The 27,756-nt window shown below is 39.4% G+C and overlaps 1 protein-coding gene across 2 annotated transcripts in view; it reads right to left on the bottom strand.

Annotated features, from left to right (window-relative positions):
- Nucleotides 1-27,472, bottom strand: part of Malt1 (MALT1 paracaspase) — a 49,935-nt gene extending 22,463 nt beyond the window's left edge. Inside the window, exons 1-9 of one of the 2 annotated variants that reach the window (XM_021150577.3) lie at nt 27,057-27,472; nt 19,460-19,626; nt 12,923-13,044; nt 10,206-10,365; nt 9,561-9,739; nt 8,901-8,997; nt 8,314-8,346; nt 6,363-6,389; nt 4,231-4,260 (exon numbers count right to left, since the gene is read on the bottom strand). In XM_021150577.3, coding sequence (XP_021006236.1) covers nt 4,231-4,260; nt 6,363-6,389; nt 8,314-8,346; nt 8,901-8,997; nt 9,561-9,739; nt 10,206-10,365; nt 12,923-13,044; nt 19,460-19,626; nt 27,057-27,283 — 1,042 coding nt within the window. In that variant the 5' untranslated portion in view covers nt 27,284-27,472. The remainder of the gene's footprint in view (nt 1-4,230; nt 4,261-6,362; nt 6,390-8,313; nt 8,347-8,900; nt 8,998-9,560; nt 9,740-10,205; nt 10,366-12,922; nt 13,045-19,459; nt 19,627-27,056) is intronic. The other variant, XM_021150578.3, reaches the window with a different exon arrangement.
- Between the last annotated feature and the right edge of the window lie 284 nt (nt 27,473-27,756).

The raw sequence follows: 27,756 nt of genomic DNA, 5'->3' as shown, positions 1-27,756 counted from the left end.
ATGAATGTGGGCACACATGCATGTGTGTGTGTGTAGTTCAGAGGGCAACTTCCATCTTGCCAGCACTCTTTCTTAGCTTTCCTATCTGCCTGGGGTCAGGTCACTTGAGGAATTTTTGAACTTCAATCTTTTGACTTTGCTCAGACAGAAAGAGGTGTTTTAGGGTAGGGGCAGGCAAAAAATATGTACTTATGCCTTGAAAAGTGTCAGCGAGCATTTATGGGTACATCATGGCCTGAACAGTTGAAGGCTGGACAAAGCTTAGAGCTTAAGAGATTTCAGCATTGCAGCTTTTTTTTGTCGGTCCTGGGCTGGGGATGGGTGGAGGCAAGCTGTCAAGAGACCTATGCATTGACAGTTGCATAAATTAGAGCACAGAAAATTACAATAGCACACAATACTCGATAATTATCATTAAACGCTACATAACTGGTTTATATATTTACTATATAATGCTTCTCATTGTTCAATTTTATTTTAGAAATGATAAATTTCATCATTATTGTAGAGTATATGACTTCTACTCATACAAAGAAAGGTTACTTCTTAACAGCATATTGTAGCATGTCAGCAGCAGCCTTATACACCTCAGTTTTTACTGCATTTCTTGAATGCATTAGGACAATATTGAAAAACTGACCTGTATGGTCTAGTGATGTATTTCTTTTTCTTTTTTTTTTTTCTTTAAGATTTATTTATTATTATATCTAAGTACACTATAGCTATCTTTAGACACACCAGAAGAGGGCGTCAGATCTCATTATGGATGGTTGTAAGCCACCATGTAGTTGCTGGGATTTGAACTCAGGACCTTCAGAAGAGCAGTCAGTGTTCTTAACCACCGAGCCATCTCTCTAGTCCCAATGACGTATTTCTTTTCTTTTCTTTTCTTTTCTTTTCTTTTTTTTTTTTTTTTTCAGGGTTTCTCTGTGTAGCTCTGGCTGTTCTGGAACTCACTCTATAGACCAGGTTGGCCTCGAACTCAGAAATCCGCCTGCCTCTGCCTCCTGAGTGCTGGGATTAAAGGTGTGCGCCACCACGCCCGGCATATTTCTTAAAGCATATATCTATCATTCAGCAGTATGTAATTAATTGTATTTGGAAAAGAATGATTTTTAAAATACAAGAGTCCAAGAATGTGAGAATGTGAAAATATTAATAGTTGCCCAAAATTCTTTTAAAATTTTTTTGTAAATGATAATTTTTAAAAGTTAGATCATATAAGTTTTTAAAATTTAATGATATGGAAGATGATGGGTCTTACCTTGACAACTCTACTTGGGAAGCAAGCAGTTGATGGTTAGCAGAAGAGCTGGAGTGGACTTAAGAGAGGCAGAGGCAGGCTGAAATAAGATGACAAGGACCCATTCCAGAAAATGGTTGTGGCAGAAACCAGATAGAGAAAGCAATAGTAAAATTGAATTTGAGGAAATAAGAATAAAGACAATGTCAAAATGGCAAGCATGTAAGCAAGTCATGATAGATTTTAGATGAAAAATTCAAGAAATTTACTATAAAATCTTTTACTGTAAGAGCAACCACAAATTCTTGAACACAAATCATCTATTGGAAGAGGGAACATGGGCCTGGGAGTATAGCTCAGTGGTTAAGCACATGCTTAGCATGTGTGATGCTCTGGGTTCAATCCCTAGCATCAAGAAAAAGAAAACAAAGAAATAAAAATACTATTTTAGTATACAAAAGAACAACAACAACAAAAACTTTAGAAATATACTTACTAGACAATCCTAGACATTTTCCAGAACTTAAAGTAGTGCACTCTTCAAAAACTGGCACAGTGCTATATCATCAATTGCATGTTTAATGGATCTAAGTTAGTTATCCAAAAAGAGTTCATACTCCCAAGCACCTAGAAAAGGGTCTAGTATTTCTAAGTGCTATTAAGTATTTGTTAAGTCTTTGAATTTTTATAAAGAATGAAGATTTAGCATAAAATCTGATTAGTGCAATTCAGTCTGACTTCCTGTTACTCTGGTGCATTCAATCTTTTAATGACTCTCTAGATCCTTCAAAATAATGTCTGAATTCTTCAGTTTGGCACACAGAGCCATTTACACTCTTGCCACTGTATAGACAGGCCATGAGATCATGGTATCTTTGTCCTGGTATGGTACAGTCAGCTTCACTTCTAGGTATGTGCTGCCCACCGTGTGACTTTCTCCAAGCAGCATGTAATATGTGGGTGACACTGCCAGTTCTGAGCTGTGTATTAAAGAGGTCCTGACAGCCTTCAGTTCTGAGATATAAGCAGCAGCAGCAGCAGCAGCAGCAGCACAGAGAGGGAAGAGGCAGGATAGAGGAAGAGTCTCTCATCAGTCCTCACTAAGGTCCTATGGTTTGAAAGTGAAGCCTTCCTTTGTAGCCTTGGTCACCAACAGACTATAACTACATGAGAGACTCCAAGAAGGACCATCTGTAAACCCCACAGAATGAGACATAATGAAACTGATATATTTTTTTGAGACAGGGTCTCTCTGTGTAGTCTTGGCTGTCCTGGAACTCATTATGTAGGTCAGGTTGACCTCAAATGCACAGCTATCCTCCTGCTTCTGCCTTTTAAGTGATGGAGTTAAAGGTGTGCTCTAGTATGTCTAGCTGATGCTGTTTTTTTTTTTTAATGTAGGGAATTCTGGACTAATATTGCTACTTAATAGATAACTATATCGCCTGCCTGATGGCTAGCAGTCCTACCCTAAGACTCCACCCTCCAACAGTACTGATGTATTTGTTCACTCACACACCATAATTCCACACTCACCAAGTCTGCCTTTAGCTACATGAGGTCTCCTAAAGTGTCCTTGAAAATTCTCATTGACCCTTTCCTCATAAAGCCTTCCCTGACTCCCTAGACAAATCTGATCACCATATTTTAGGAATAATTTAAGATCATTTATCCATTTCTACTGTGGCACATACCACATTCATTCTCCTACTTACTAAAAGGTAGCAAAGAAATGAGATGTTTGATGCTTGGTGAACTTTATGATAAAAGCTTATCTTGTTCTTATAATATCAATGTCTGTGAAACGGCATGGGACAGAATGAACCAACAAGAAGCTACATAATCACTGACCCCAGGTACCAACCCCCACCAGCTACCAGCTACATTAACTCTGAGCAAGTTTTACAGTTAAGTTGGGTTTTTCTTTTTCTTTTTTCTGAGACAGGGTCTCCCTATGTAGCTTTGGCTGTTCTGGAATTTACTATGTAGGCCAGGCTGGCCTCGAACTCACAGCCTGCCTCTCCCAAATACTGAGAATCAAGATGTGTCGCACTACACCTTTCAGAAAGTAAAGTAATTGATCATTCCTGCTGAACTTTCAGTCTCTGCTCAGCTACTTTTTAGCTTGTTCTCTGTGTGCAGAATTATCACATGTGCTTCTCACTACAGAATACAGTAGCTTCGGCTTTGTCTGGATGACTATTACAGTTGGTCTTTCTCACCAAGTGAGTACTGAGGGTGGTGGTGCCTAAAGAAAGAACACACTGGACTATGAAATTTTACCATTAGAATGAAATGTAGCAGGCTTTTTTTTTTTTTTTTTTTTAAAGGGAGTTTGAGGTTGGCTTGGGCAATGTTAAGATACTATTTCAAAACCAAAACCAAAAAAGATAAAAAGGTGTTCAAAATTCTGATCAAAGCCAGTTAGCCATCATTTTAACCTGACTTCTGTACACCAGTATGTTTACTACGTCTACTCTTTAAGCACTAGGCTACTGAGCCTGTACATGCGGTCCTCCTGGATATGCTGCCTCTGTCTTGTTCTCAAAGCCCACTTAAATGCCACCATCCACTTCATTTTATCTTACTCCCTTTTCTTCCAATTGTAGGTGGGACAGCATACTTCTAAACTCACTGCTATCTACACGATAGTTTCCTAACTCCTACCTCACCAGAAGGCAGCAATAACCACTTCTTCCCATGGAGCATGAATGTTTCTTTTGTTTCTGTGTTGCCAGAAACAGAAATCACTCCTTAAAAACTACTTGAAGCCAACCTCCCCCTGCCAAAGAAACCCCCCCCCATCCAAAAATATTTTTAAGGGCTTTCTTCCATAATTTCTTTTATCCAAAATAAAAATCTGGTCCAATATCCTTCAAATAATCATAAATCAACCAAGTTAAATATTGTAAATTCCTTCACGAAAATAAAAAATTGAAGTTAAATACTGTAATTACATTTGAACATGTACTTTAAACTTAACTCACCCAAAGGCTGGCCAGTTTGTTCTTTATTATCTGGACAAGGATAAAAGAACAAACAGATGCTGTTATTCATGGTGTATCTTCAGAGCTAATGAGGTAACAAAAGCAATGGATGCAGACAGCAGCAGTATCACTAAAACACTATAAATAGAAGAGGTCACTGAGGCTACAAAGGGAAGGGGAGACAGTCAGAGGGTGAAGAGGACACAAAAACAGAAGGGAAGTGGATTTAATGTTGTATAGCATACTAGGGCAACTGTGTCTCTAACTTATGAATTTAAGAATAATTAAAGAAGAAGCTGTTAAGGCCCCCAACCCATACATTAATAATATCCAAGCAGATAAAAATGCTAATTACTTGGACTGGATCATTATATATACATATATGGTCACAATATGGTGCTTCATAAATAAGCATGAGTAATAAAAGGAAAAATGTAGAATATAGTTACTAATAGCTTATTTATAATTAAAAGAATTTTGACAAAAATATATGGGCTTATACTATCATACTTAGAATGAAATCATATTCACTCTCGAGTACCACTAGGAAGTGACACAGGAAAAGATGAAGTTCAACCCCCTGCGTGCCCAATACTTGGAGGGAGGGTTAGTTTATCTGCACACTGATACTATGGATGATGTGGGAGCCTATTACAAGCCTCACCACACATCATTTTCTTTACACTCAAAGGTTTGGTTTCTATGATTCTTGAAAATAAGGTAAAACAAGCCTGAAAAATGATAAACACTTAGTGGTGGGAAAATACTGAAGTTTCTATGAAGCAATTTCACAACTCTTTAAAAGGGCAATATATAAGGGACAAAGGTAGGGAAAGGGGTTCTATCAACACCAAGAGAAACAACTACTAGGATATTTTCAAACAGTTGTCAGTTCAGGAAATTTGAAGAAGTTCTTTAGCTGCACATGAATATGAAGATACTATAGCAAAAATAACCCAATGGTCACATGGCTTTTTGTTTTGCCTAATTTGCTCAGGTGCAGTCAGCAGAGACCAGACAGAACTTACAGTAACATGTTTTTAAATGAAATACAAAACTAAGCCAACAGTGCTAGAGGAACCGCTCAGAGGTACAGTGATAAGTAGCTAGTGCACACCAGCCCCCGGCCCCAGCACTATCCCCAGCATCATGAAACGAACAAAATCAAGCAAGCTAATTATGGTAATAAAATAGGGGGACCATCAGGCTTTCTGCAAATATTAAATATCCTCATGCCTTCTTAATGTATTTCTGTATGATTTGATTAAATCTATTCATAGGTTCTGTCATTGTCTTTCAGAATGCCCACAGCTTATGCTAATATCCTCTGTCTTTATTATACTACCGAAATGTCCTTTATCACATGATAGCTTTTTTTTTAACCTTAGCTTGTTCAGAAATCTGTTCTGATCAAAGCTTTCAAAGCATGCCTAGAGACTGCCATTGTTAGTCTCTTAATAGTTACCGACCACTGTATCGTTCTACTGCCAACTCTCTTCACTAACTGCCTTTCAGTTCTGATGACAGCGCCTCCCCAACCACTTCAGGGATGTTCTATGTTTGACAGTTTAGAAATGAACATGCCACTCCATCAGTACGGTCCAGTCTTCCACATTAAAAACAATGGCCCTCCTTCCTTTATAAGGAGCAACATGAGTAAAAGGCATCACTGCTGAGCGGTTGCAGCTCAGCGGTGAAACACTTGACACAGCATACACAAGGCCCTGGGTTTGATCCCCAGGAACACGCCAGAACAAAAACAAAGTTCTCAATTCTTTTTTTAACACTTATCTACTTATTTTGTTTGTGTGTTGGGAGCATGGTGCACATGTAGAGGTTAGAGGAAAATGTGCAAGAATTAGCTTTCTCGAAAGCTCCACTATGTGGGCTCTGGGGGTCAAACACAGGTATTCAGGAGTGGCAGTAGGTACTTCTACTCACTTGGCTATATTACTGGCCCAAGCATTGATATTTTATTATTATCCAAAATACTTTTTCAACCTTTATGGTCTTGTAATCAATAATATTTCTATATTTTATGTGCTTTAAATTGAACTTCATGTAAATAAGTTCAATAGTCTAAGAATGTAGGCAAGAATGTCTATAGCACCTTTACTGTTTATAATACTTACCAGGATGCCCCAAATTGTTTAATTCATCTAAAATAGAGTAAGAAAAAACAGATTAAGTTGAAATAATCTAACTGCCAACTTAGCACAAATAGTATGACTATGAGAAAGCAGTTATGAGCTGTTATATCATGTTACAGTTCATTATTAGTTGAGAATTTTTCAAAGTTAAGAGAAGCCATACAAATCCTGAACAGGTAAGAACACTTAGGACTTCTAAACTGTTTCACTTTGACTAAATTACAAAAACTTAAATAAACTTATTCACCATTTATTCAATGTTTTAGATACTTAATTCATAATTGATCTTTCAAAAATTAATAAACCTTTAACTCTAAGACACCAGGACATTTGATGAACGACTGTGGACTATTGCAGAGGAAGGTTCCTGTGCACACCAAACCTGGCTTCCCTATTATTAATATCTCATGTTAGTATGTTACTCTTAGCATAACATTTGTTTTCTCCCCAAGATCTATGTAGGACAGAAGAAGCAGTTACTGTGTCTCCTGACATGCTTGGTTGTGCGAGCTGCTCAGGCACTCCTTGTTTTTAACGACCATTTTGGTTTTGAGCGGTAGAATGTTCCCTGTCACTTGGGATTTGTCTGTTTTTTTAAACGGTTAGATTAGGTATGGTATGCTTTTGAGGGAGGTAGAACAGTTTCAAGTTAACTTGCATCCTTTATACACGTTTCATATAGAATAAATAATCTGAACAGAAGCCCTTAAAACAACAGCCATCATCAATTTGTTACTTATTAAATTTTATGAAGACAAAATAAGTTAGAAAGTTTATAGAAACAAACACACATGCAATTAGGCAAAACAATATAAGAGAGAAAAGGAGTTTGGTTAGGATTTCTGTCCGTGGCTTCCCATCAATAAGATTAACAGATGTGGGATTAGAACTTCTTATAAGAGAATTCTGGTTCAAATTATGATTAGAATCAAAACAGTAATTATTATTAGTTTACATGTTACCATAGAGATGAATGATAGGAAAATCAGGAAATGTGTAATTTAACATGACTCATTTTACCCAAGTAGAACCTAAGAAATACTACGTAACAGTTCAAGGAAGCAGCAATTGAAAAAATACTTTGCTATCCACAACCCTAATTTTTCAAATCAATGTGATAGTACACAAAAGGGAGGTAGTCTAAGTTTTAATATTTACTTATTACAATTTAAGTACAATGTTTTGGCTAATTAAAATAAGTTAGATGGATTTTCAGTTCTCTTTCCATGGTGAAAGTGGCATGTTGATAATCTAAAACACTGTAGTTTTGAAAATCCTTATATTATTTTCAAAATATTTAATAATTGATAAAATATATCAAATATATCTATCCTGAAATCTGTTATAGAAACTATGTTTGCCATTAAAGTGTATCTTAAGAAATAAAATAATATAAACAAATGCTTATTTAATATTTTAAATATATTTTATTACAATTAAAATTAACATTAAGAATTGCGAATATTCACTATTTCAAATAATTTATAGAGAAACTCTGGGTCTTATGTACAAAAGGAAATCAGCTGAAGATTACTTTAGAAGTGTCTAATAGTGAAAATGTACAAAACTTTAAGAAGTAAGACATGGTGTCCTTTAATAAGAACGACCTATTAGGGCTGGTGAGATGGCTCAGCGGGTAAAAGCCACTGACTGCTCTTCCAAAGGTCCTGAGTTCAATTCCCAGCAACCACATGGTGGCTCACAACCACCGTAATGAGATCTGACGCCCACTTCTGGTGTGTCTGAAGACAGCTACAGTGTACTTACATGTAATAATAAAATAAATCTTTAAAAAGAAAAAAAACCAACGACCTATTAGAGCTAGTATTTTTTCTATCACTGCACATAGTGAGCTAGGACACTCCACCTCTCCCCAGAGTAACCAGCATGCAGCATGCAGGAGACTTGGTCTTGAACCAAAGGATTACACTACCTTCAGTGCACTCCACTGCCTCATCTGTTCTTCCTTATGTTAGAGAAAACAAATGTGAACATATTGTAACTCATAATCTTAGGAAGGGTAGTCATTAAGTCAACAGAGATAAACACCACAGAATCATGTTATCTAAGCAACATATGCATCAATATTCCTACTCTTGACAAAGCCACTGTAAATGTATTCAATGTAAAAAGAACAAACTCCAAAACCACAGAACTCACAATGGGGAATACTGATCAATAATTATTTTTCATTTATGTGTCTCTGACTTTATATATTTTATTGAAAATCTTTTTCACCAAATCAATCTTTTTCTAATTCAGAACTACAAGAAATAGATTTTGATACAAATATTTATATTATGATATTAAGTATTTATGATAAACTGTAATACAAAAGAACTAAACTTTTTCAGTTTTTTGTTTTTGCTCATTTTACAAAACTTAGAGAATTAATGTAGTATGAATTCTCTAAAATTCTCAGATAAAACAATGTAATTCCTTAGATGTGATGGTTAGGGTTTCTTTGCTCACACCCTCCAGTGTACACAGCTTATCTTATGCTGTGATACTACGGCTTACCTATGATGACTTCTGCCTTCTTGCTATCTTGACTGTCTCGGTCATTATATACATGACACCAGTAGGTTCCTTCATGTTCTATATCCACATATGGAACCTGTATCAATAACACAACATACATTTTCCTCTTCAACACTAATTTATAAATTGCTTAAGGTAAAAATCATTGTATTTAAAAAATTTCTCAAATACAGCAGTTCAAAAAAATTATACATTCTTAAATTATCATCATTCATTAAGCTAAATATTAGTAAGCAAATGATAAAATTATTCTAACAGTATAAAGTTTGGCACAGTAAAATTTGACATTTTTTTGTTGTTTATGGAGGTAGGGTTTCTTTGCGAAGTCCTGGCTGTCCTGGAACTCACTCTGTAGACCAGGCTGGCCTTGAACTCAGAAATCTACCTGCCTCTACTTCCCAAGTGCTGGAATTAAAGGCGTATGCCACCACTGCCTGGCAATATTTGACATTTTATATTGAAGCCTGGGCTGAAATCCTGTTCTGTTGTAAATACAAGAAACTAATTAATACTGAAACATAAAGAACTTGAACTAAGAGTACCAAAAACATTCCAAAGAGTATGAGTTTAAGAGGTTCTTTTACATCTTAACTGTACCATTTATTTTATAAATTAACACCCCCCAAATCAATTGCCTACCGTGTAATGCTTTTTTGTCTCATGTGTTAATGGTGATTCATCTTTAAACCACTGGTAGTGAGGCATAGGACTTCCAATAGCAACACACTGTAACAACAACATACTGCCTGGCACCAGCCTTTGGGACCTTGGTTCAACACAGATTTGCAACCTGGATTCTGAGATGCCATCCATACTTCCTTAAATTAAAAGACAAATAAAATCTCTGGGTTAAACTTAAAACCAAAAATCCCCTATCATTTAAACAGAGATATGTCTAAGTCTATCCTTTAGTTTTTACAGTATTCAAAACCATACTTAAAGTGATTTTTCATGAAACTCCCACAAGTGTTAAAAGACATTTAAAGACAAAAAGAATACTGTGGTGAACAAAAACAGTTTCAAAATACTGAGATAACAGGTGGGTATACTCAAGAATATCGAAGTAAGGGGAGAAACTAAGCCAGAGACATTAGCAGGTTCAAGCTGAGCATCAGGCACAAGAATGAGAAGGCCCACGTCATCTTCAGGAACAGACATGTAGAGAACGACAATCAGAGCACGTGTGGAGTCATCTCTTAATGACTCCTGCATGACATTTACAAGCTGGAGTTATTTTAAATAAACATTTAAACAAACAAACATACACCTTCACTTATCACTCACCCTGGAAGCTGTCTGTTACTTCTGCCACATCACACACATCCAGCTGTGACCACTGGCTAAATTCAAAGGTGGAACTGTTGTTAACCCGACAGACATAAAAGCCTGCATCTTTTACATGCACTGTGTTAAAAATAAGTTCTGATGAATTTCCATATGGGATCTGCAAAAGATCAATGAGAGGGTATGCGTGAAGATTTCATCAAAAAAATCCAGCTTACAATACATGCTGTGTGAAATCTATGAACTGATTACAGACCTTTGAAAAGTATGTTTCTTTTTTCTTCAAATTCTAAAATGTTTGCTAGTTACAAAGTAAAAAGTAAGATTTTGGGGACTGAAATCAATCCACAGTGGTTAACAAATCCATTCATCAGCGAGGTTAACTGCTCCCAGGTTCTGAGGTGCTCACAGTAGAAACCCATCATTAGAATAGTACACGTATTTACACAACTGCAACTTTTATAAGTAGCATAAAAAAGCCCACTACAATAGAAGGAAGAAAACAAACTAGCTATTATTTTCCTTTCTGGCCAAATCAACTATGACTATATGGATAAACTGTTTTATCTTGGGACTTCACTTTCTCATCTATAAAACACTTAAGAGAGGCTGCTTAACTCAAACTGTATCCAGCTTCTCTGGAGTGTTTGGCTTCATGGAAAGCACAGACGTGACAGGAAGGAATGGCCAAAGTAAGGTTTTTTTCATTTTGGTCAGAACTTGAAGTAATGGTTAGTTTGTGTTCTCTTCATGCGACTCTCAGATTAGAGTAAATCTATCATAAATCCTCAGACTTTCACAACAACAAACATTCCCTAGTCTGCCCTTGCTCTTCTAGAATACCTTTTCTTTTTTGAGTATATTGAGGTTTTTTTTTTTTTTTTTTTTTTTTTTTTGAGACAGGGTCTTACAGTACAGCCCTGGCCAGCCTTGAACTCTGCATCCCAAGTACTAACATTAAAGGTGTGTGTGATCTGCTCAGAATCTCATCTTTTATGAGGAAACATACTTGATTTCTCATAAGTTAGATATATAAGCCTCTAACTTAATTAATTTAGCAAACTGCCATGCATATGCAAAAAGTTTAAAAACTTTTTGTGTGTCAGGATGCACACATGCGCATGCACCATGATGTGTGTGTGATGGTCATAGAAAAACTTTTGGGAATCACTTCTCTTTTTTGATCGTGTGAGTCTTAAAGGGCAAGAGCCCTTTCCTGGTGAGTTGCAGACCCATGTTTTTTTTCTGGTAATTCATCCTCTTTTCTTCTTTTCTTTTCTTTTTTCTTTTTTCTTTTTTTTAGACAGGGTCTTTCTACAGGTCCTGGTTTTCCTGGAATTCACTATGTAGACCAGGGTGGCTTTGAACTCAAAGATCTTCCTGCCTTTGTTTCTGGAGAGCTGGGATTAAAGGCATGCACCTCTATGCCTGGACCCCATCTTTTACATTTTTAAGATATATTTATTTATGTCACTATATATGTGCTTGCCTGTATATGTGTATGAACACCATATGCCTGCAGCACCCACAGAGGCCAAAAGTGGCTGTCAGATCTCCTGTATCTGCCATGTTAGTGATAAAAACCGTATCTAGGCCCTCAGGAAGTGTCTTAGCTACTGAGTCACCTCTCCAGTCCCGACTAATCCATTTTACCTACTATTTGTCGGGTCCAAGATCAGAATCTAAGAGTTTTTCCTTCTCAATAACCCATCTTCTATGAAATTGTTCCTGCATTTTCTTCTTGGTTTTAGCATGTTTCTTCCCTTTACCAAATCACTTTCAAAAAATACTCTAAATCCCTTCTATCACAAATTAGCCAACAAACACTTTTGTCTTTGCCTCCTTAGCAGCACTGAAGAAGTTGGTCATCCCTTTTTTCTTGAAATACTTTGTTTTTAATTCTTCTAACTCTTTTGACTGTTCCATCTTTTAATTTCTTTCACTATACACTCATTGTTGTCTCTCTAGATATCCAAACTGAAGTGTGATTCCCTTGCATGTATGATAAGCATGATCTGAAGTCACACTCTTTATTTTTCCTCCTAGACATAGACCTCTCCAGTCTTCTCAGACAAACAAAACAAATAAAAAACCACAGAGTAAACATGGCCAAGATACTCAAGTGGAGAAGTAGGAAGTCCTCCTTCTTTTTTTTTTTTTTTTCTGCTTCCTCATGCTCTTCATCTGATTTATCAGTCTGGCTAACCAATCCTCAAACACACGCTGAAGTATGCCCTGTGATTCACCTTCATTAACTCACTGAGATCACATGAAAGGTAATTTTTAGCAGCCCAGGCAATAGATAACCTGGTTGTTTTGCAGATCTCTGCCTTCTTCAAGCAACAAGCTTTTATGTAAAAACAAACAACCCCTCACCCCAAACACGAATCATTTGTTTAATCTAGGCAGTGGTGATACACACTTTTAATCCCAGCACTCAGGAGCAGAGATAGGCTGGTCTCCGTGAGTTTGAAGCTAGCCTGGTCTACAGAATGAGTTCTAGGACCCCCAGGGCTACACACTGAGAATCCCTGTCTCGGAGAATGAAAAGTTCCTTGTTTAAAAACTCTGCTGGTTCTTCATATCCTGTTACCATGCTGCTCATATTCTTCCTAGCTCTAAACTCACAAAAATGACCAGCGAGCCAGCCAGCCAGCCAGCCAACCAACCAGCTAACTAACCAACCTAAGTAGAATTAAAAGACATTTAAAAATTACCTCTTTATTCATTTTGAACCATTGATATTGTACAAAAGGATGTCCAGTTGCCCGGCAGCAGAGTTTTACAAACTGTCCAGCCAACACTGCCTTGGATTCTGGGTTTACAGTGATCTTTAATCCTTAAAATAAATGAATAAATAAATAAATAAATAAATAAAGGAGAGTTACAAAAGAGGGTTTGTAGAAAACAACAAATATTTTTGAATCAGTTATCATATTCATCTTTATCATAATTTATTTCTTCTTCTCTGTCAGTATGTATCTTCAGCTGAAAACTTTGTAAAGCAAGAAAAAACTTAACTGCAAAAGACTTGGATATACTCTACATCTTCATGGTTGGGAAGGAAAATTATTTGCCACGTTTCTCCAATTTTGAGAAATACTTTTCCCCCTACATGCTAACATTCTGAGAGCAGGATGCACCTTTTAAGACACCTGCCAGGCAGACATCATATTACAGTTCTCAATGCCAACTCACACAGATACCTGGTCATAAACACTCATATGGCCAGCACTTCAACTGAGTTAGGTGCCTAAGTAGTGCACAGGCTAGTTTTTTTTTTTCAACTAGACATGAACTAAAACCCTGAGAAATTGAGCTGGTGTCTGACTAGAGCTTCACCCCTACTAACTAGTGTTCATGGACCCTGCACACTACCAATTGAGAAAGGCAGTTATCAACATCTCCCAGCTACAAACCATGTAACCTCCAACAGTGACCTGTCTGATGGTGCACTGCAGCACAAATGTCACGGGAGCAACCAAACACTTCTGATTAAGTTTAAGGCCTGCTCCATGAGATGGAACCCATTGCTGACATCGCTAAAATGACCAAGAACCTGAGACTAGACAAGTCATGGGCCAAGGGGGAATACTATTATTCTGCAAAAAGAACACAGCAATAAAATGACCCCTAATGACATATTGCTATACTCACAGATCAGAATATTGTTCAACCCTCACCAGAGAAGCTGTTTCTTGTAGTAGATAGAAAGAGCACAGAGACCCACAAGTGGACAATGTGCAGAGAGACTTTAGAGCATCAGTTTGTCTTTTTTATTCTTCTCTCATATATTACATCCCTACTACAGTTTCCTTTCCCAGTCTCTACCTCCTCCTTTTCCCTCTCTCCCAGACTCTTGCTCTCCCGGCCCCTGCCTCCCTTCAGAAAAGAGCAAGCCTTCCAGGGACATCAATCAAGCATGGCATAACAAGCTACAATAAGACCAGGCACATACCATCACATCAAGGTTGGATGAGGTAACACAGTAGGAAAAGAAGGGTCTCACAAGCAGGCAAAAGAGTCAGAGCCAGCCCCTGGTTCCACTGTTAGGAGTCCCACAAGAATACCAAGTCATAGCATTTGTGCAGAGACTTAAGACGGACCCTCACAGGTTCCCTGATCTCTGTGAGCCCCCATAAGTCCGGGTCAATTGATTCTGTGGGCAGTGTTCTTGTGATGTCCCTGATGCCCTTGGTTCCTCCCATCCTTCCTCCTCCTCCTCCTCCTCTCCAGGACTCCCCAAGCTCACCCTAATGTTTGGCTATGGGTTTCCGCAGCAAGCACTCTGTCTTAAGTGAGGTATCTCCATAAAGCCCTTCCCCAAAAGGCCCAGGGATCTATACAAAAGAGGAGGTGGTAAGACTGATAAGAGCCAGAGATAGGGGATGGCTCCAAGGAAACAGTGTCTTCCAGAAACAGAAGGGCTGTGCACATATGAATTGAAAGACACTGTAACAGCATATGCAAGGCCAGCATAGAGCTCCACCCCTAAAAAGTCCAGGGACAGTAATCTCTAAAGAGTTATCTCTGGTTACAGTTCTATAATAACTGGAACAAAATATGGCAAAATCAGACTAAAGTTCTTCCTTTAGTCAAAATAGTCAAGAAGCTATTTGTAATTGATGCCAGCCAGCAAAGCAAAGGGAAAATCAGTTTTCTACAATGGAGCTGAATATATCAAGGGCATGCCCCCATGTCCAGTAGTTGGCCAGGCTGTATGTATGTGTTCATTTTATTTTGTTGGTTTTTTTTTTTAAACTGGTTGAGTTTTTTTTTTTTTAAAGATTTATTTATTTATTATATGTAAGTATACACTGTAGCTGTCTTCAGACACTCCAGAAGAGGGCATCAGATGGTTTTGAGTCACCATATGGTTGCTGGGATTTGAACTTAGGACTTTCCAAAGAGCAGTCAGTGCTCTTAACCACTGAACCACCTCTCCAGTCCGAGTTTTGCTTCTTATTTTGTTGCTTGGTGTCAGAGAGAAAACAAAGTTGGGTGGGTGGGGAGGAAAGGGGATCTGAGGAGTTAAGGGGGGGGGGAATGTCAAAGTAGATTTATGAAAAAATGTTAAAGAAAAATCTGTTTATTATTATGTATGTGTATATAACCATGATGTATGTGTGTATGGTACATGCACAGGTGTTTATACATGTATGCACTTGTGATGAACACTAGACACATCAAAACTAGAAGCAGTTTAACAAATAATTCAAGGAAGACAGATCTCGAGCAAAGCAGTCAACCCCTGTGCTGTGGAAAAGCCCACTGAGACAGCTAGCAGAAGTAGGGTGAGCCCATTCCTGGGAGCCTCTTTAGAAACTGTATTAGGTGCAAGGACTTAGGAGCACACATTTCAGAGAGTCTGCACTTACCTTCAACTTCATGCTAGTGGTCACTACAAGTGACTCCCAGCTCTGCTGTAGCTACTTTTAGCTTTCAGAACAAATAAACAGAAATCTAAGTTAGCTTCCCAAAAGTCAGGGATCACTATGCTACAGTTATCTCTTTTTTTTTTTTTTTGTTTTTTTGTTTTTGTTTTTCTTTTTTTTTTTTTTGATTTATTTATTATATGTAAGTACACTGTAGCTGTCTTCAGACACTCCAGAAGAGGGTGCCAGATCTCGTTACGGATGGTTGTTAGCCACCATGTGGTTGCTGGGATTTGAACTCTGGACCTTTGGAAGAGCAGTCGGGTGCTCTTACCCACTGAGCCATCTCACCAGCCCCAGTTATCTCTTAAGAGCTGTCTCTGGTTACAGGTCCATAACAAGTGGAGCAAAATATGGCAAAATCAGACCAAAGCTCTTCCTTTAGTCAAAATTAATCTAGTTTCCCCTTCTTGCATTTGGATCTGAAAGGTCTGGTAAGATGCTCATAGCATTATCTACAGAATACATCGTGCCCTAACCACACCTCTCTGCAAGGACTATCAGAAAAAACAAACATAAAGCTTTCTATGCAATAATAAATAATGCTTCCTGTAAAATGGCATAAGTCACATGGAACAGGCATTTCCACCTTAGTACATCTAATCTAGACAACAAGCCCTCATAGGCATTCAGAAATTCATTTCTATGGTGACTGTAAATCTCATTAAGTTGATTAATAAATATTAACCATTGGACAATAGACCAAGCTGACTTCAAACTCAGAGATCTGCCTGACTCTGCCTCCTAAATTCTGGGATTAAAGGTGTGTTCCACTATGCCTGGCTTATAGTTGTTTTTTTAAAAGTTGTTCTAGATTTGATATTTGTCTGTTCTACTGAACAAAGACCTTTTAATGGGAAAAAAATTATTGCCTTGTTCATCTGTGAACTCATATGCCTGAGACCATGAAGATAACAGAATACAAAAAGTGTTCAATGAATAGTTCTGAGCAAAGTCACAAATTAAACTGATTTTTGTTAGAGCTTACATTTTTCTTGAGACAGTTTTATTCCCAGATTTGTTATTAAAACATAAAAATAAGATGGACAGTGGTGGTGCATGCCCGAATTCCCAGCACTTGGGAGACAGAGGCAGGTGGATTTCTGAGCAGGTGGATTTCTGAGTTCAAGGCCAGCCTGGTCTACAGAGCGAGTTTCAGGACAGCCAGGGCTACACAGAGAAACCCTGTCTCAGAAAACCAAAAAAACAAAACAAAACAAAACCAAAAACAAACAAAAAACCCCAAAAATACAGTTAACAAAAACATAAAAATATTTCTATAATTATTTTTTGTTTGTTTAAGACAGTATTACTCTGTAACGAAAGCTTGTCAGGATGCACTCATGTAGCCCTGGCTAACTCATGGCGATGCTCTGACTTCAGCTTCTTCAACTGCTGGGATTACAGCATGAGCTGTGACTCCTGTAATCTGTGAGGCAGAGGATTCCCCATTCACTAAGCATGAGAACTTAGTAGATGGTGTAGTGCATTAGGCTGGTGGAGTTCAGTCCTAACACTTTAGGACATTCATTGTTGAGAAATGACCAATTATACGTAGGGTATCTGCATTAGCATTTCATTTTTCCTAGCCAACAGGCTCTGGCTGAGGAAGCTGAACAACTCAATACACTACTCTCCAAATAAGGTATGTAAAGGTATATGTAAACAGAGAATGGCTGGGTCCATGTTTCCTCCCTCGTAATCTAGGACCCTTTGTATTTGTGGTCAAGTCTGGTTACATCTCCAGGGTCTGTTGGCTCTTTTTCTTATCCAACCAGTCTATTTTTGTTTGATGATCCATGGGGTTCATGGAAAGCTGACTCAGCCTAATTCCATTCTTAGCTTTAAGCCAGGCATATCAGCACATTCCATGTCCTTGGCTACAGTGATAGGATTAGTGACAAGCAAGTGAACAAAACTAGTTAACTAGAATAAACCTGCTTTTTGCTTAGAATTCTGGGACGATGATAAATGAGACTAAGAACATCCAGCAGACATTCTAGGCTAGGTGAGTGTCAGTCGTAGAAGGAAGTCAATATCAAGAAGGATGAGGAAAAACCTTAAACTTACAGCTCTTCTCTACTTCTCAGGAAGCCTTATCTACTTCTGGGTGTTTCAGGTAGAAGTAATATATTACCTTCAAGACATCAATTTGAGTTTGGGTTTCTCATAGGTGTAATTGACCATTTACTACTATATCTTCTGTCCCTAATTTCTCATATTGAACACATAATCATAGGGCTGGAGAGATGGCTCAGTGGTTAAGACTGTTTAGTGTTTTCACCAAAGATGTACGTTGAGTTCCCATAACTCACCAGTGGGTAGTTTATAACTACCTATAACTCCAGTTCCAGGACTCCTCTGCCCTCTGCAAGCATCTGCATACATGTGGTGAATATACACTCATGCAGGTGCATACACATAAATATAATAGTACACACAAATAATTTAAAAAGTCATAATCAATTTGGATATATAAAGAAACATTGCTACACCAAAATGATGTAAAACAGAGACCATCCATCAAGTCCATAGTTTTCAGCCCTTCTAGACTTGACTAGATTCTTCACTCCTAATGGGGACATATGGCCATATGGAATGCTGGAAAGGAGGCTTGCAGTGCGGCTGCCACCAGGCAATGTTTATCTCAAACAGGATCTCACTATGTAGGTCAGGCTGGCCTTGAACCCTTGATCTTCCTGGGAATACAGACATCGACTACTATACCTGGCCCAATCAAACAACTCTGATGTCATGCCCTTCCTCTCTTGATGTTACTGTAGCTGATCAAGTCCACCAGCAGCTATCTGGAGAATAGACTGTTTCCTAATTTTTAAATATCCATTTCTCCAGCCTGTTTCCTGTTTGTTTGTTTTAATTTTGCATTTTATTTTTATTTGTGTGTTTGTGTTTCTGTATATAAGTAGGTGAGTGTAGGTGATGTCAGAGGTCAGAAGAAGACATTGGATCCCCTGGAGCTGGGGTTACAAGCAATTTTGAGTTGCCTGACATGGATACAGGGAACCTTGCTCCAGTCCTTAGGAAGAACAGCAAGTGCTCTGAACTGATGGGCTGCTATCTTTCTAGCTCCTTGTTCTCTACTCTTCACATGACTTTTTATGTGAAAAGCCTCACTCAATACAGGTGTAGTAAGATAAATTCATATAGCTATCATTTCAAAAGTATTACAATGATAAAAAATAGTGAACATCTGACCTCACTTTACCTCATCCTTATATACACACACATAAAAATGTACGTTGTGTTTTGAGCTATACTATTTCAGTGTGTGTCACAGAAACCTAACATGTAAATACTTTAGCATACATTTTCCTAGAATATAGGCATCTTGTGGACTACAATATTATGGCTTAATCCCCTAATATCATATATGTGGGTTACATTCAAATTTTTTAAAGAATTGCTTAAAAATGTTTTGTATAGTTTGCTTCTTGAACTACAATCCAACACTTTTGATGTCTCAACATGGGGGAAAGGGGAATGAGGCTCTTCTATGTACTTATATTTTCCAAAAATATTGAACACAATTTATCTGGTCAAAAAAAGGTATTCTTAACCAGGTGTGGTGGCGCACGCCTTTAATCCCAGCACTCGGGAGGCAGAGGCAGGCGGATTTCTCAGTTCGAGGCCAGCCTGGTCTACAGAGTGAGTTCCAGGACAGCCAGGGCTATACAGAGAAACCCTGTCCCGAAAAACCAAATAAATAAATAAATAAATAAATAAAAAGGTATTCTTCTCTAAATTTGACTCCATAAATTTCTGAAGAATAGTCCTGAATGGGGGCAGGGGGTGACCTACCTGGGGGGTTGAGAAGCGGAAGAACCTCAGTGTGCTCCAAAGCCTGTAGGAAGTCGCTCAGTTCTGTGACTGTACATCCTTTTTCACCCATTAGTTTCAATAAACACAAACTTGGGCTTCCCTCTGGCTCCAATACTTTAAGAGAACACTGTTCCAGGTCCAGGCCACTGAAACAACAGATTTCATTCATGATATGTCTAATATGTAGCTGCACCATTCATTGTAGGTGCTGTATAGAAAAAAAAAAAACCTTGGTTGGTAGGAAACTAATTACATTATGAAAGCTAGGGCCCTTTCCCACTCTGCTCCCTGCTCCAGCACTCCTTTCCCTTCTCTGATCTCTTCATCTCTTTAGCTCCTATAATTATTAAGTCTGAAAGATGGGAGAAAAATTTAATCTTGATACAGATCTAACTTTTATCCTTCAATTAGAAGTGAGGAAAAGGCCAGAACTTTGCTTTACTCTTTCCTTTATCTATTTAGAGACCGGGTCTTACTATGGAGCTCTAGTTGGCCTGGAACTCAAAATATAGACCAGGCTGACTTTGAATTCAGAGAGCTATCTGTCTCTTTCTCCCAAGTGGTGAGCGCTCAAGCACCACACCAGGTGATTTTCCCTCTCTTTTCCCCTTCCCTCCCCTCCACTCCCCTCCCTCTCTCCTCCCCCCTCTCTTCTCTTCCTTCTTCCTCTTCCTCTTCTAGTTTTTGTTGTTGTTTGGTGACAGGGTTTTTGTTTTTTGTTTTTTTTTTTTTTTTTTTGTGTAACCCTGGCTGTCCTTAGAATTCTCTGTAGACCAAGCTGGCCTAGATTTCAGAGATCCACCTGTGTCTGCCTCTGCCTCCTAAGTGCTGGGATTAAAGGTGTGCACCACCACTGCCCAACCATTTTTTTTTTAAAACAAAGTATTTTTATTTGTGTATCACAGACTCTACAGTTAAGAGTCGCTGTCACAATCAAGGCACAAAAGGTTTGCAAAGCTATAGATGATAATCACTATTGGATTCAACCTCTCTTGATTATTTTAGAGAGCATTTCTGATATACTTCCAGGTGAATCTTAAGCATGATATATGTCCAGGTAACAGAATTACAATTCTGTTAACTTTTTCTTTAAAGATGAAGTAGAATATGACCCAAAATGAAGGCACTAATTAGTAGGCCAGATGCTGCTGTCTGAAAAGAATAAGTCCCTCATCTCATAAGGCCAAAATTGTACGAACAGAAATGAACAGTGAGAGAAATATTAAGAACATAAAAGATGATATCTCAGAAAGACACTGAGTAGGAATCTCAATGTTATAAAGTCAGCAACTGAAAAAGGCAGAAGAAGCCCTGTCAAAGACCATAGATTAGAAATAAGTTACTAAGTTTTCAAATGAATATGAGATTCATAAATACTTGAGTGCAGTATACAAAATATACATTTTAGGATTCAGAAGTTTACCAGGCACTGACTGATACATGAATAGGCCATCTCATCAGATATAACCAAGGGATGTCTCAATTCATATAGAGAAAAAGCTTAGTAGCCCGTTTTCCTTCCTAACAAGGTGCAAAGATCAGATTAAAGTCATATACTTCTGTTCCAAACACGGTACAAAGGTGACAGCAGGACTTTGTACCGTCTTGTTTTACTGGTTTTATGCACGGGCACTCACTGGCTTTGGGCTAAGGTGATAAGTTTACATACCCAACTTTTTTTTTTTTTTTTTTTTTTTTTTTTGGTTTTCCGAGACAGGGTTTCTCTGTGTAGCTCTGGCTGTCCTGGAACTCACTCTGTAGACCAGGATGGCCTCGAACTCAGAAATCCGCCTGCTTCTGCCTCCCGAGTGCTGGGATTAAAGGCGTGTGCCACCACGCTTGGCCATACCCAACTTTTATCTTTCATTTTTTAGTTATGTTTTTGTAAGAGTGTCCTTTGATGTGGTTTCTATAAACTTGAATTTGGAATTTAAAGAATTTCTTTATTATGAAAACAGGTGAACTTTGCTTTTAAGAATTATTTTTAGGTGCTAGAGAGATGGCTCAATGGTAAAATGGTAAAGAGAACTCAGTACCCCTCTAAAGATCTAAGTTTAGTTCCTAGCACCCATATTCCATAGCTCACAATCACCTGTAACTCTAGCTCCAGAGATTTTTTTTTTCCACTTCAGACAGAAAAGCAATTGGAGGGTTTTAAGTAGAGGAACAAGCCTTATTTAAGGTTTTTTTTTTATTTTACTGTTTTAGGTTCAGGTGGCTTCTGGCTTAAAATGTTTTGTGCCTCAGTCTCCCCAGTGCTAGAATTACATGTTGTACTTATCACACCTACTTAGCTTTTCTCTGAGACAGGGTTTATATATCCTAGGTGTGTCTCACAGTCCCTATGGACAGGACCTTTAACTTCTAATTCTCCTACCTCTACCTTCCAAATGCCAGACACAGGCATTTGCTACCGTAAGTGGTTTATGTGGTGCTGGGGATGGGACCCATGCACACTAGGCAAACACTCTATTAACTGAGCTATAGTCCCAACCTGCGTATTAATATTCAGAAAGAAGCACTGTTACTGTTGTGTTCAGGACAGGGTGGAATGGGAAGGGAAGGAGAGAGAAATCAAGAAACTATTAGAAGGAATTGGGTGAGATATGTAGGCTTAACCTTAACCTTGTATGGCAGTGGGTGCCATATTCTAAATATATATTGGACATAGAGCAATCAGGAATTACTGACAAAACTGATGTGTATACAAATAAAATCAGGGATAACTGGATTTTCTGGTCTGAACAACTGGAGAGATGTAGTAATTTATTAGATACAGAAAACTAAGGGAAAGAGGTTTATAGGAGAGCACCTATTAAGTATAGGACATGTGACATTTAAGATGTCTATTAATCACTTGAGTAGAGGGCAATAGTCACCTACATACATATATCTGGGAAAAGCAGATGTTTCTTATTGTAATGAGCTTGACTGTATTCAAAACCCTGAATGAAGGATAGTATTAGGAGAAGATTAGGTAGAAAAGCACTTAGAAATAAAAGCATGAATTCTTGCACACTTCAAAATTCAGACTGATGAGACAGATAATGGGAGACACTTTCATTCATCTTTTTAATATGTTTCCATTTTTATCATCATCTGCTGGAGGGTAGGACTTCTGCAACTAAAGAGCATCTTCTACACTGCAGACAAGAAGCAACAGATGGTTTCCCCTCGGTTCAGGTTTCACAGCTCCACTCTCAAGCACTCTGCTTAGAGGATTTAGATACTTTAAGCTTTCTGAAAGTTCTGCCAATCCTTGTAGTTTAGCCGTTCCACTCACCACCAATTAACATATGTTGGCACACTAAGAGTATGTCTAAACTGGAAGAAGGCAGCATCCAATTTTATCCAAACAGCGTGGAACATGCCTTTAATTTCTGCACCTAAGGGCAGAGGAAGATCTCTTTGTGTTCATGGCTAGCTCTGTCTATATAACAAGTTCCAGGTTAGCTAGGGCTATAGAAATCCTGTATTTAAAGTACCTGATATTAGATCAGTTTGAACAGAATCAGGGTCAGTAGTTATTGGAAACTAGAGTACCTGCAAAGATTCAATCTGAATCATCAATGATCTCACCAATAATCACATCATTAATCAATTGTAAAAACATTTTCAATATTCCTAATCTCTGAGGACAATGCAGAATGGACTCTTACTATGATTTGTATTATTAAATTCTCATGTAGGGGCCTTGATGCATTCCAGAACGGTTTCCGTGTCGTTATTCGCACAAGGCCCTCATCTCTCTCTACCCCCCAATTTGGTTATTAGGAGAAGGTCCCCTTGAGACCCTCAAATAACTGGACCTGCTGGACGGGTCACATGGGGGCAAGGGCATTGCTGCATGGGGGCAAGAGCATTGCTGCATTTGGGCAAGGGCATTGCTACATGGGGGCAAGGGCATTGCTGCATTGGGGCAGGAGGTGAGAGTATGATTAGAGGGAGAATGCAGAGTGAAATAACTTAGAACGTATAAGGCAACATAAAAAATTAAGAAAGCAGGCTGGTGAGATGGCTCAGTGGGTAAGAGCACCCGACTGCTCTTCCGAAGGTCCAGAGTTCAAATCCCAACAACCACATGGTGGCTCACAACCATCCGTAACAAGATCTGGCGCCCTCTTCTGGAGTGTCTGAAGACAGCTACAGTGTACTTATATAATAAATTAAAAAAAAATTAAGAAAGCAATATACAGAATGCAGAAGGAAAGAGGAAAAAAGAAGCTATAGAGAGAGCAGAAGGAGTAGGCAGGCTTCTTCTTACCATGGGACAGGTCTTTTCTTAATAGCAAGGCAGGCTTAGTCTTATGAAAGAAAACAAGGCTTTCTTCTTACAGACTCGGGTTTAACTCATTTAGCATTAAAAGGATAAAATTTTTTCTTCCTCTATGCAATAAAGATTAGAGCTCAAAAAAAAAATTCTCATGTAATTTAAAGAAAGATGTAAAGACCGAGGGGAAAATGTGGCAAGAGGCTGAGCATGGTGGCACTCAAAACGCAGAGGGGGCAGGATCATGATAACTTTGAGGCTAGCCTGGTCTATGAAAGTAAGACCTGGTCTCAAGCCGTTAAAAAAGAAAGAGAAAAATAAACAAAAAGGGCAGAATTTTGAGATTGGGGCTGTGAATTCAACGACTTAGAAAAGTAATTCACATTCTCCCCTGACTTGTTACACACCCTCAAGCAGATGCTCCCACTGCAATCAGAGGACAAGGCCTTTATGACCATCTCCATCAGATGCCTTCCTTTCATCAGTATGAAGTCATTTGAACTTTTCAAACAATACTAGACATAATAATAACAATCACCAGCTGACCCTGCATATCCCTTTGGCGCATATACTCCAGCCCCAGGTTTTCAGTGCTAACTTCTGTTATTGTTTTTGTGACAGCGTCTTATGTAGCACTGGCTGGCAGAGAATTCACATTGATCTGCCTACCTCTGTTTCCTGAATGCTGGGGTTAGTGTGCACCACCATGTCTGGCTTTCAGTACTAACTTTTAATGGCAACTGATTCTTCTAATCTCAATTGATATGAGTTTAGTATTTCCAGATTCTCCATTCCTCCCAACCCCAATTAACTCACACAGAGCTATCTAACACCATCTTGGAAGACTCATGAAACTATAAAACATAGTTTTATATAAACTATATAAAACACTGTATCAGACTCTCTACCTTAAATTCTAAGATTCTAAAAATGAACAATAAGTAACTGGCCTTCTTTCCATACTACTCCTTCTAAAGTGGCTTCAAACTTTTCTCTAAGTTCCTCCCAAAAAACAGTTAACACTACAGTTTACTTAGCAAAACTGTACTGATGGCTTAAGAAGAGAAACCTAATACCCGGCATTAAGTACCCAATCCTTTGGTAGTAGCCACGCTTCTTTTAGGCAGGGCTTGGTATATTGACTTTTAGTCTTCATCACCATGTAGGCTCTCTCCAGGAAGCCTAGGGCCTTCCATAACGGGATTTACAATTAACCCTGGAATACTCTGCAGACCTACCCACAAAGGAAACGATTTCTTGTATTATGAAAGTCTAGAAGTTGAGAAATTTATGGAGCTTGAATGATGATACTTTGGACCTACTTTGTAAAACCCAAAGCCCAAGGTATTTTTCCCAGTACAGAACTCATGTCCTTTGTCTGCTCAGCTTTGCTAGTTCACTGTTTATCTGACTTCTTCTCCGAGACAGAGTCTCGTGTACCTGACGCTGGTCTTGAACTCCTTGATCCTCCTGCCTCTACCTCCCAAGTGCTAGGATTGTAGGTATGTGTCCAGCTTAGTTGTCATTTTCTGATTTTTTAAAAAGTCAGGCAACATGAGCCTTTTTTACTTGAGCAATAATCCCATAGCCACACTAAACTCTTCACCTCAATCCTAAACTCTGAAGCTCACAGTTGTCGGGAATGGTAAAGAAGATAATGCTTTTAAACAGCACTATATATATGTGTGATATTATTTACACTCAACTTAGCATTCCATATGCTACTGTGATGGCTCCCAAATAATGGTCGATTAGAACTTCCAGCTAATAAGAAGCACTCAACAAATACAATCTTGAACAAAGGATTCCTCTCTCTACTTAAAATGTATTTGCCTGAGAGAAGTTCTTAGCACAAAATAAGAAATGACTTCTGTCCCTAAGCTTATAAAGATGTATACAAATAATTACAGTAAAAAAAATCAAAGCTTAGTTATTTGACAAGAAAATAGAGAAGTTAAAGGACAGGCTGAAATCTTGACAAGGGTACAAAGCAGTGGTCCCGAGTTCTGTCAGGGAACACCTAGTGCAGTTCCTAAGACTACTTTCAAGGTTGTTTATAAGGGTAAAGCATTTTCTCATAATAGCACTAAGACCCTAGTTTCTATTTATTCTTAAAAGAGCAGTTTCTAGAGTTCTGATACTTATGACACTGTCATAGAATGAATCAAATATAGAAAAGAATAAAGCTCTGCCATTAAATGAAGGCACCATAAAGATGTTCAAGGCATTCAGCAGTCTGAGGCAAAAAAACTGCTACAAGATCCAGATCAGACTGGTTGATGATAGTGTTCAGGCCACCTCAGGCTACATACAGTGAGATCCTGTCTCAAAAACCAAGAAGAAAAAGACTTCAATATATGATGATGCCAGTTTGAAATCCCAGCATTAGGGAGACTGAAACAGGAGGACAGAGAAATCTGTGGACAGGTTAAAAGACATAGCAAGATCTTGTTTAAAAACAAAAACAAAAACAAAAACAAAAAAACCAAACCAAAGCAACCAACCAACCAGCCAAACAAACAAACAAAAACCTCAAAGCAACAGATTTAAAAAATGTTAACCAATGCTCTATTTGTTTTTGGACAAACTTTTTCTGAAGAAAAAAACAAAACAAACAAACAAAAAACCAACCTGACATCATTTCTGCTACCACACAAAAATTACTTTTAAGATAAATATTTTAAGAGTTATTAGTTTGACTTTCAAATAGAATATCCGTGCACACCTGCAAAATATATAGAAGGCACACAAACGTTACTTGTGGTCTTCCATAATTCTCAGGAGGGGAGAAGTCTTGAGATCCCAGATTTTAAGAAACACTGACTGTGGCCCCAAGTCACGTCAGTGGTCTCTTTCTCAGCCGGGAAAGTCGTTTAATTTCTTAAGAGTCTAATGTTCATAGTAAAGACTGGTAAACTCGTGGGACTGTAGACGACGATGAGTTTAGATCCAGCCTCTTCTTCCATTCTCTCTACCTCCAGCAACCCTTGCACGCTTCACCCCTTTACCTACCGGAGTCATTCCAGACCCACCCTTTGGGTACCGAGGGCTGAGTCCACATCCCCGTCTTTTGCTTTAAACCCCACTGGATTACAACCCTGCAGATAAGCGTCCCTACACTTAACACAACCCTGTGAATTTGCAGAGATCGCTTTCCAGCTTCAGGGGCGGAGGAGGGTCGGGAAGATATGAAGGGGCCACTGGGCCACTAGGGCCAGTCCCTTCCCGACCCCGGAGCCCAAGTCGGTCTCACGCGACTCCGTACCACGGAGCACACCCCTCCGCCCGCCTGACGGTCCCGCTCACCTGAGCCGGAGGCGTCCCCGACTGCCCGCCAGCTCAGCCAGCTGCCGCCAGCCCCGGCCCTCCGGAGCGCGGTCCAAGCTCTCGCTGAGCCTCCGCAGCAGCGGCTCCGGCAGGCGGTTGAGGGTTGCGCCGGCTGGAGGGGAGGTCGAAGGTCCGGAGGACGCGGTCGGGGGCTGCCGCACGGCCAGGGGGGGTGAGGCCTGCAGCGGCTGCCCCCACAGCGACATGGCTACGCCGGTGGCCTCGACTGCCCAGCTCCCGCCGGTCACCTCAGGCCTCGGCGTCCGCGCACCTTCCGCTTGCCTCTCCCTGTCCCGGGAGCCGCAGGAGCGGAAGGAGAAGTCGCTGCACGGCGAGGCCCTCACAGGAAGAAGCACTGCTCCCGGGCCGCGAAACAGGTTCCCCTGTGAAGCCGCGCGGGGCGCCGGCCGAGAAGAGGGGCGGGCTCCGGGGGCGGGGCCTGCCTGCTCGTGTATGGGCGGGGCTTGGGTGGCGCTTCTCCACTGGCAAGGAGCGAAGAGTTCGGGGGCGGGGTATAGGGCGGGGCACGCTCATCAGAGCAAACAGTTTCACCTGTAGCGACCTGGGCCGGGGGGTAAGGGGCGGGGCCTGGCTTCGGGCTGTGGGCCGCTGCCTCGGTCACGGGGGAAATGCTAGCCTTGGGGGCGGGGCATAGTATGGGCGGGGCGTGAGGCCGCAC

This window comes from Mus caroli, unplaced genomic scaffold (genome assembly GCF_978045245.1).
Source record: "Mus caroli unplaced genomic scaffold, Mus_caroli_1 scaffold_19, whole genome shotgun sequence".
NCBI classification, from domain to species: domain Eukaryota; kingdom Metazoa; phylum Chordata; class Mammalia; order Rodentia; family Muridae; genus Mus; species Mus caroli.
This window is presented reverse-complemented; position numbering and strand designations above follow the sequence as displayed.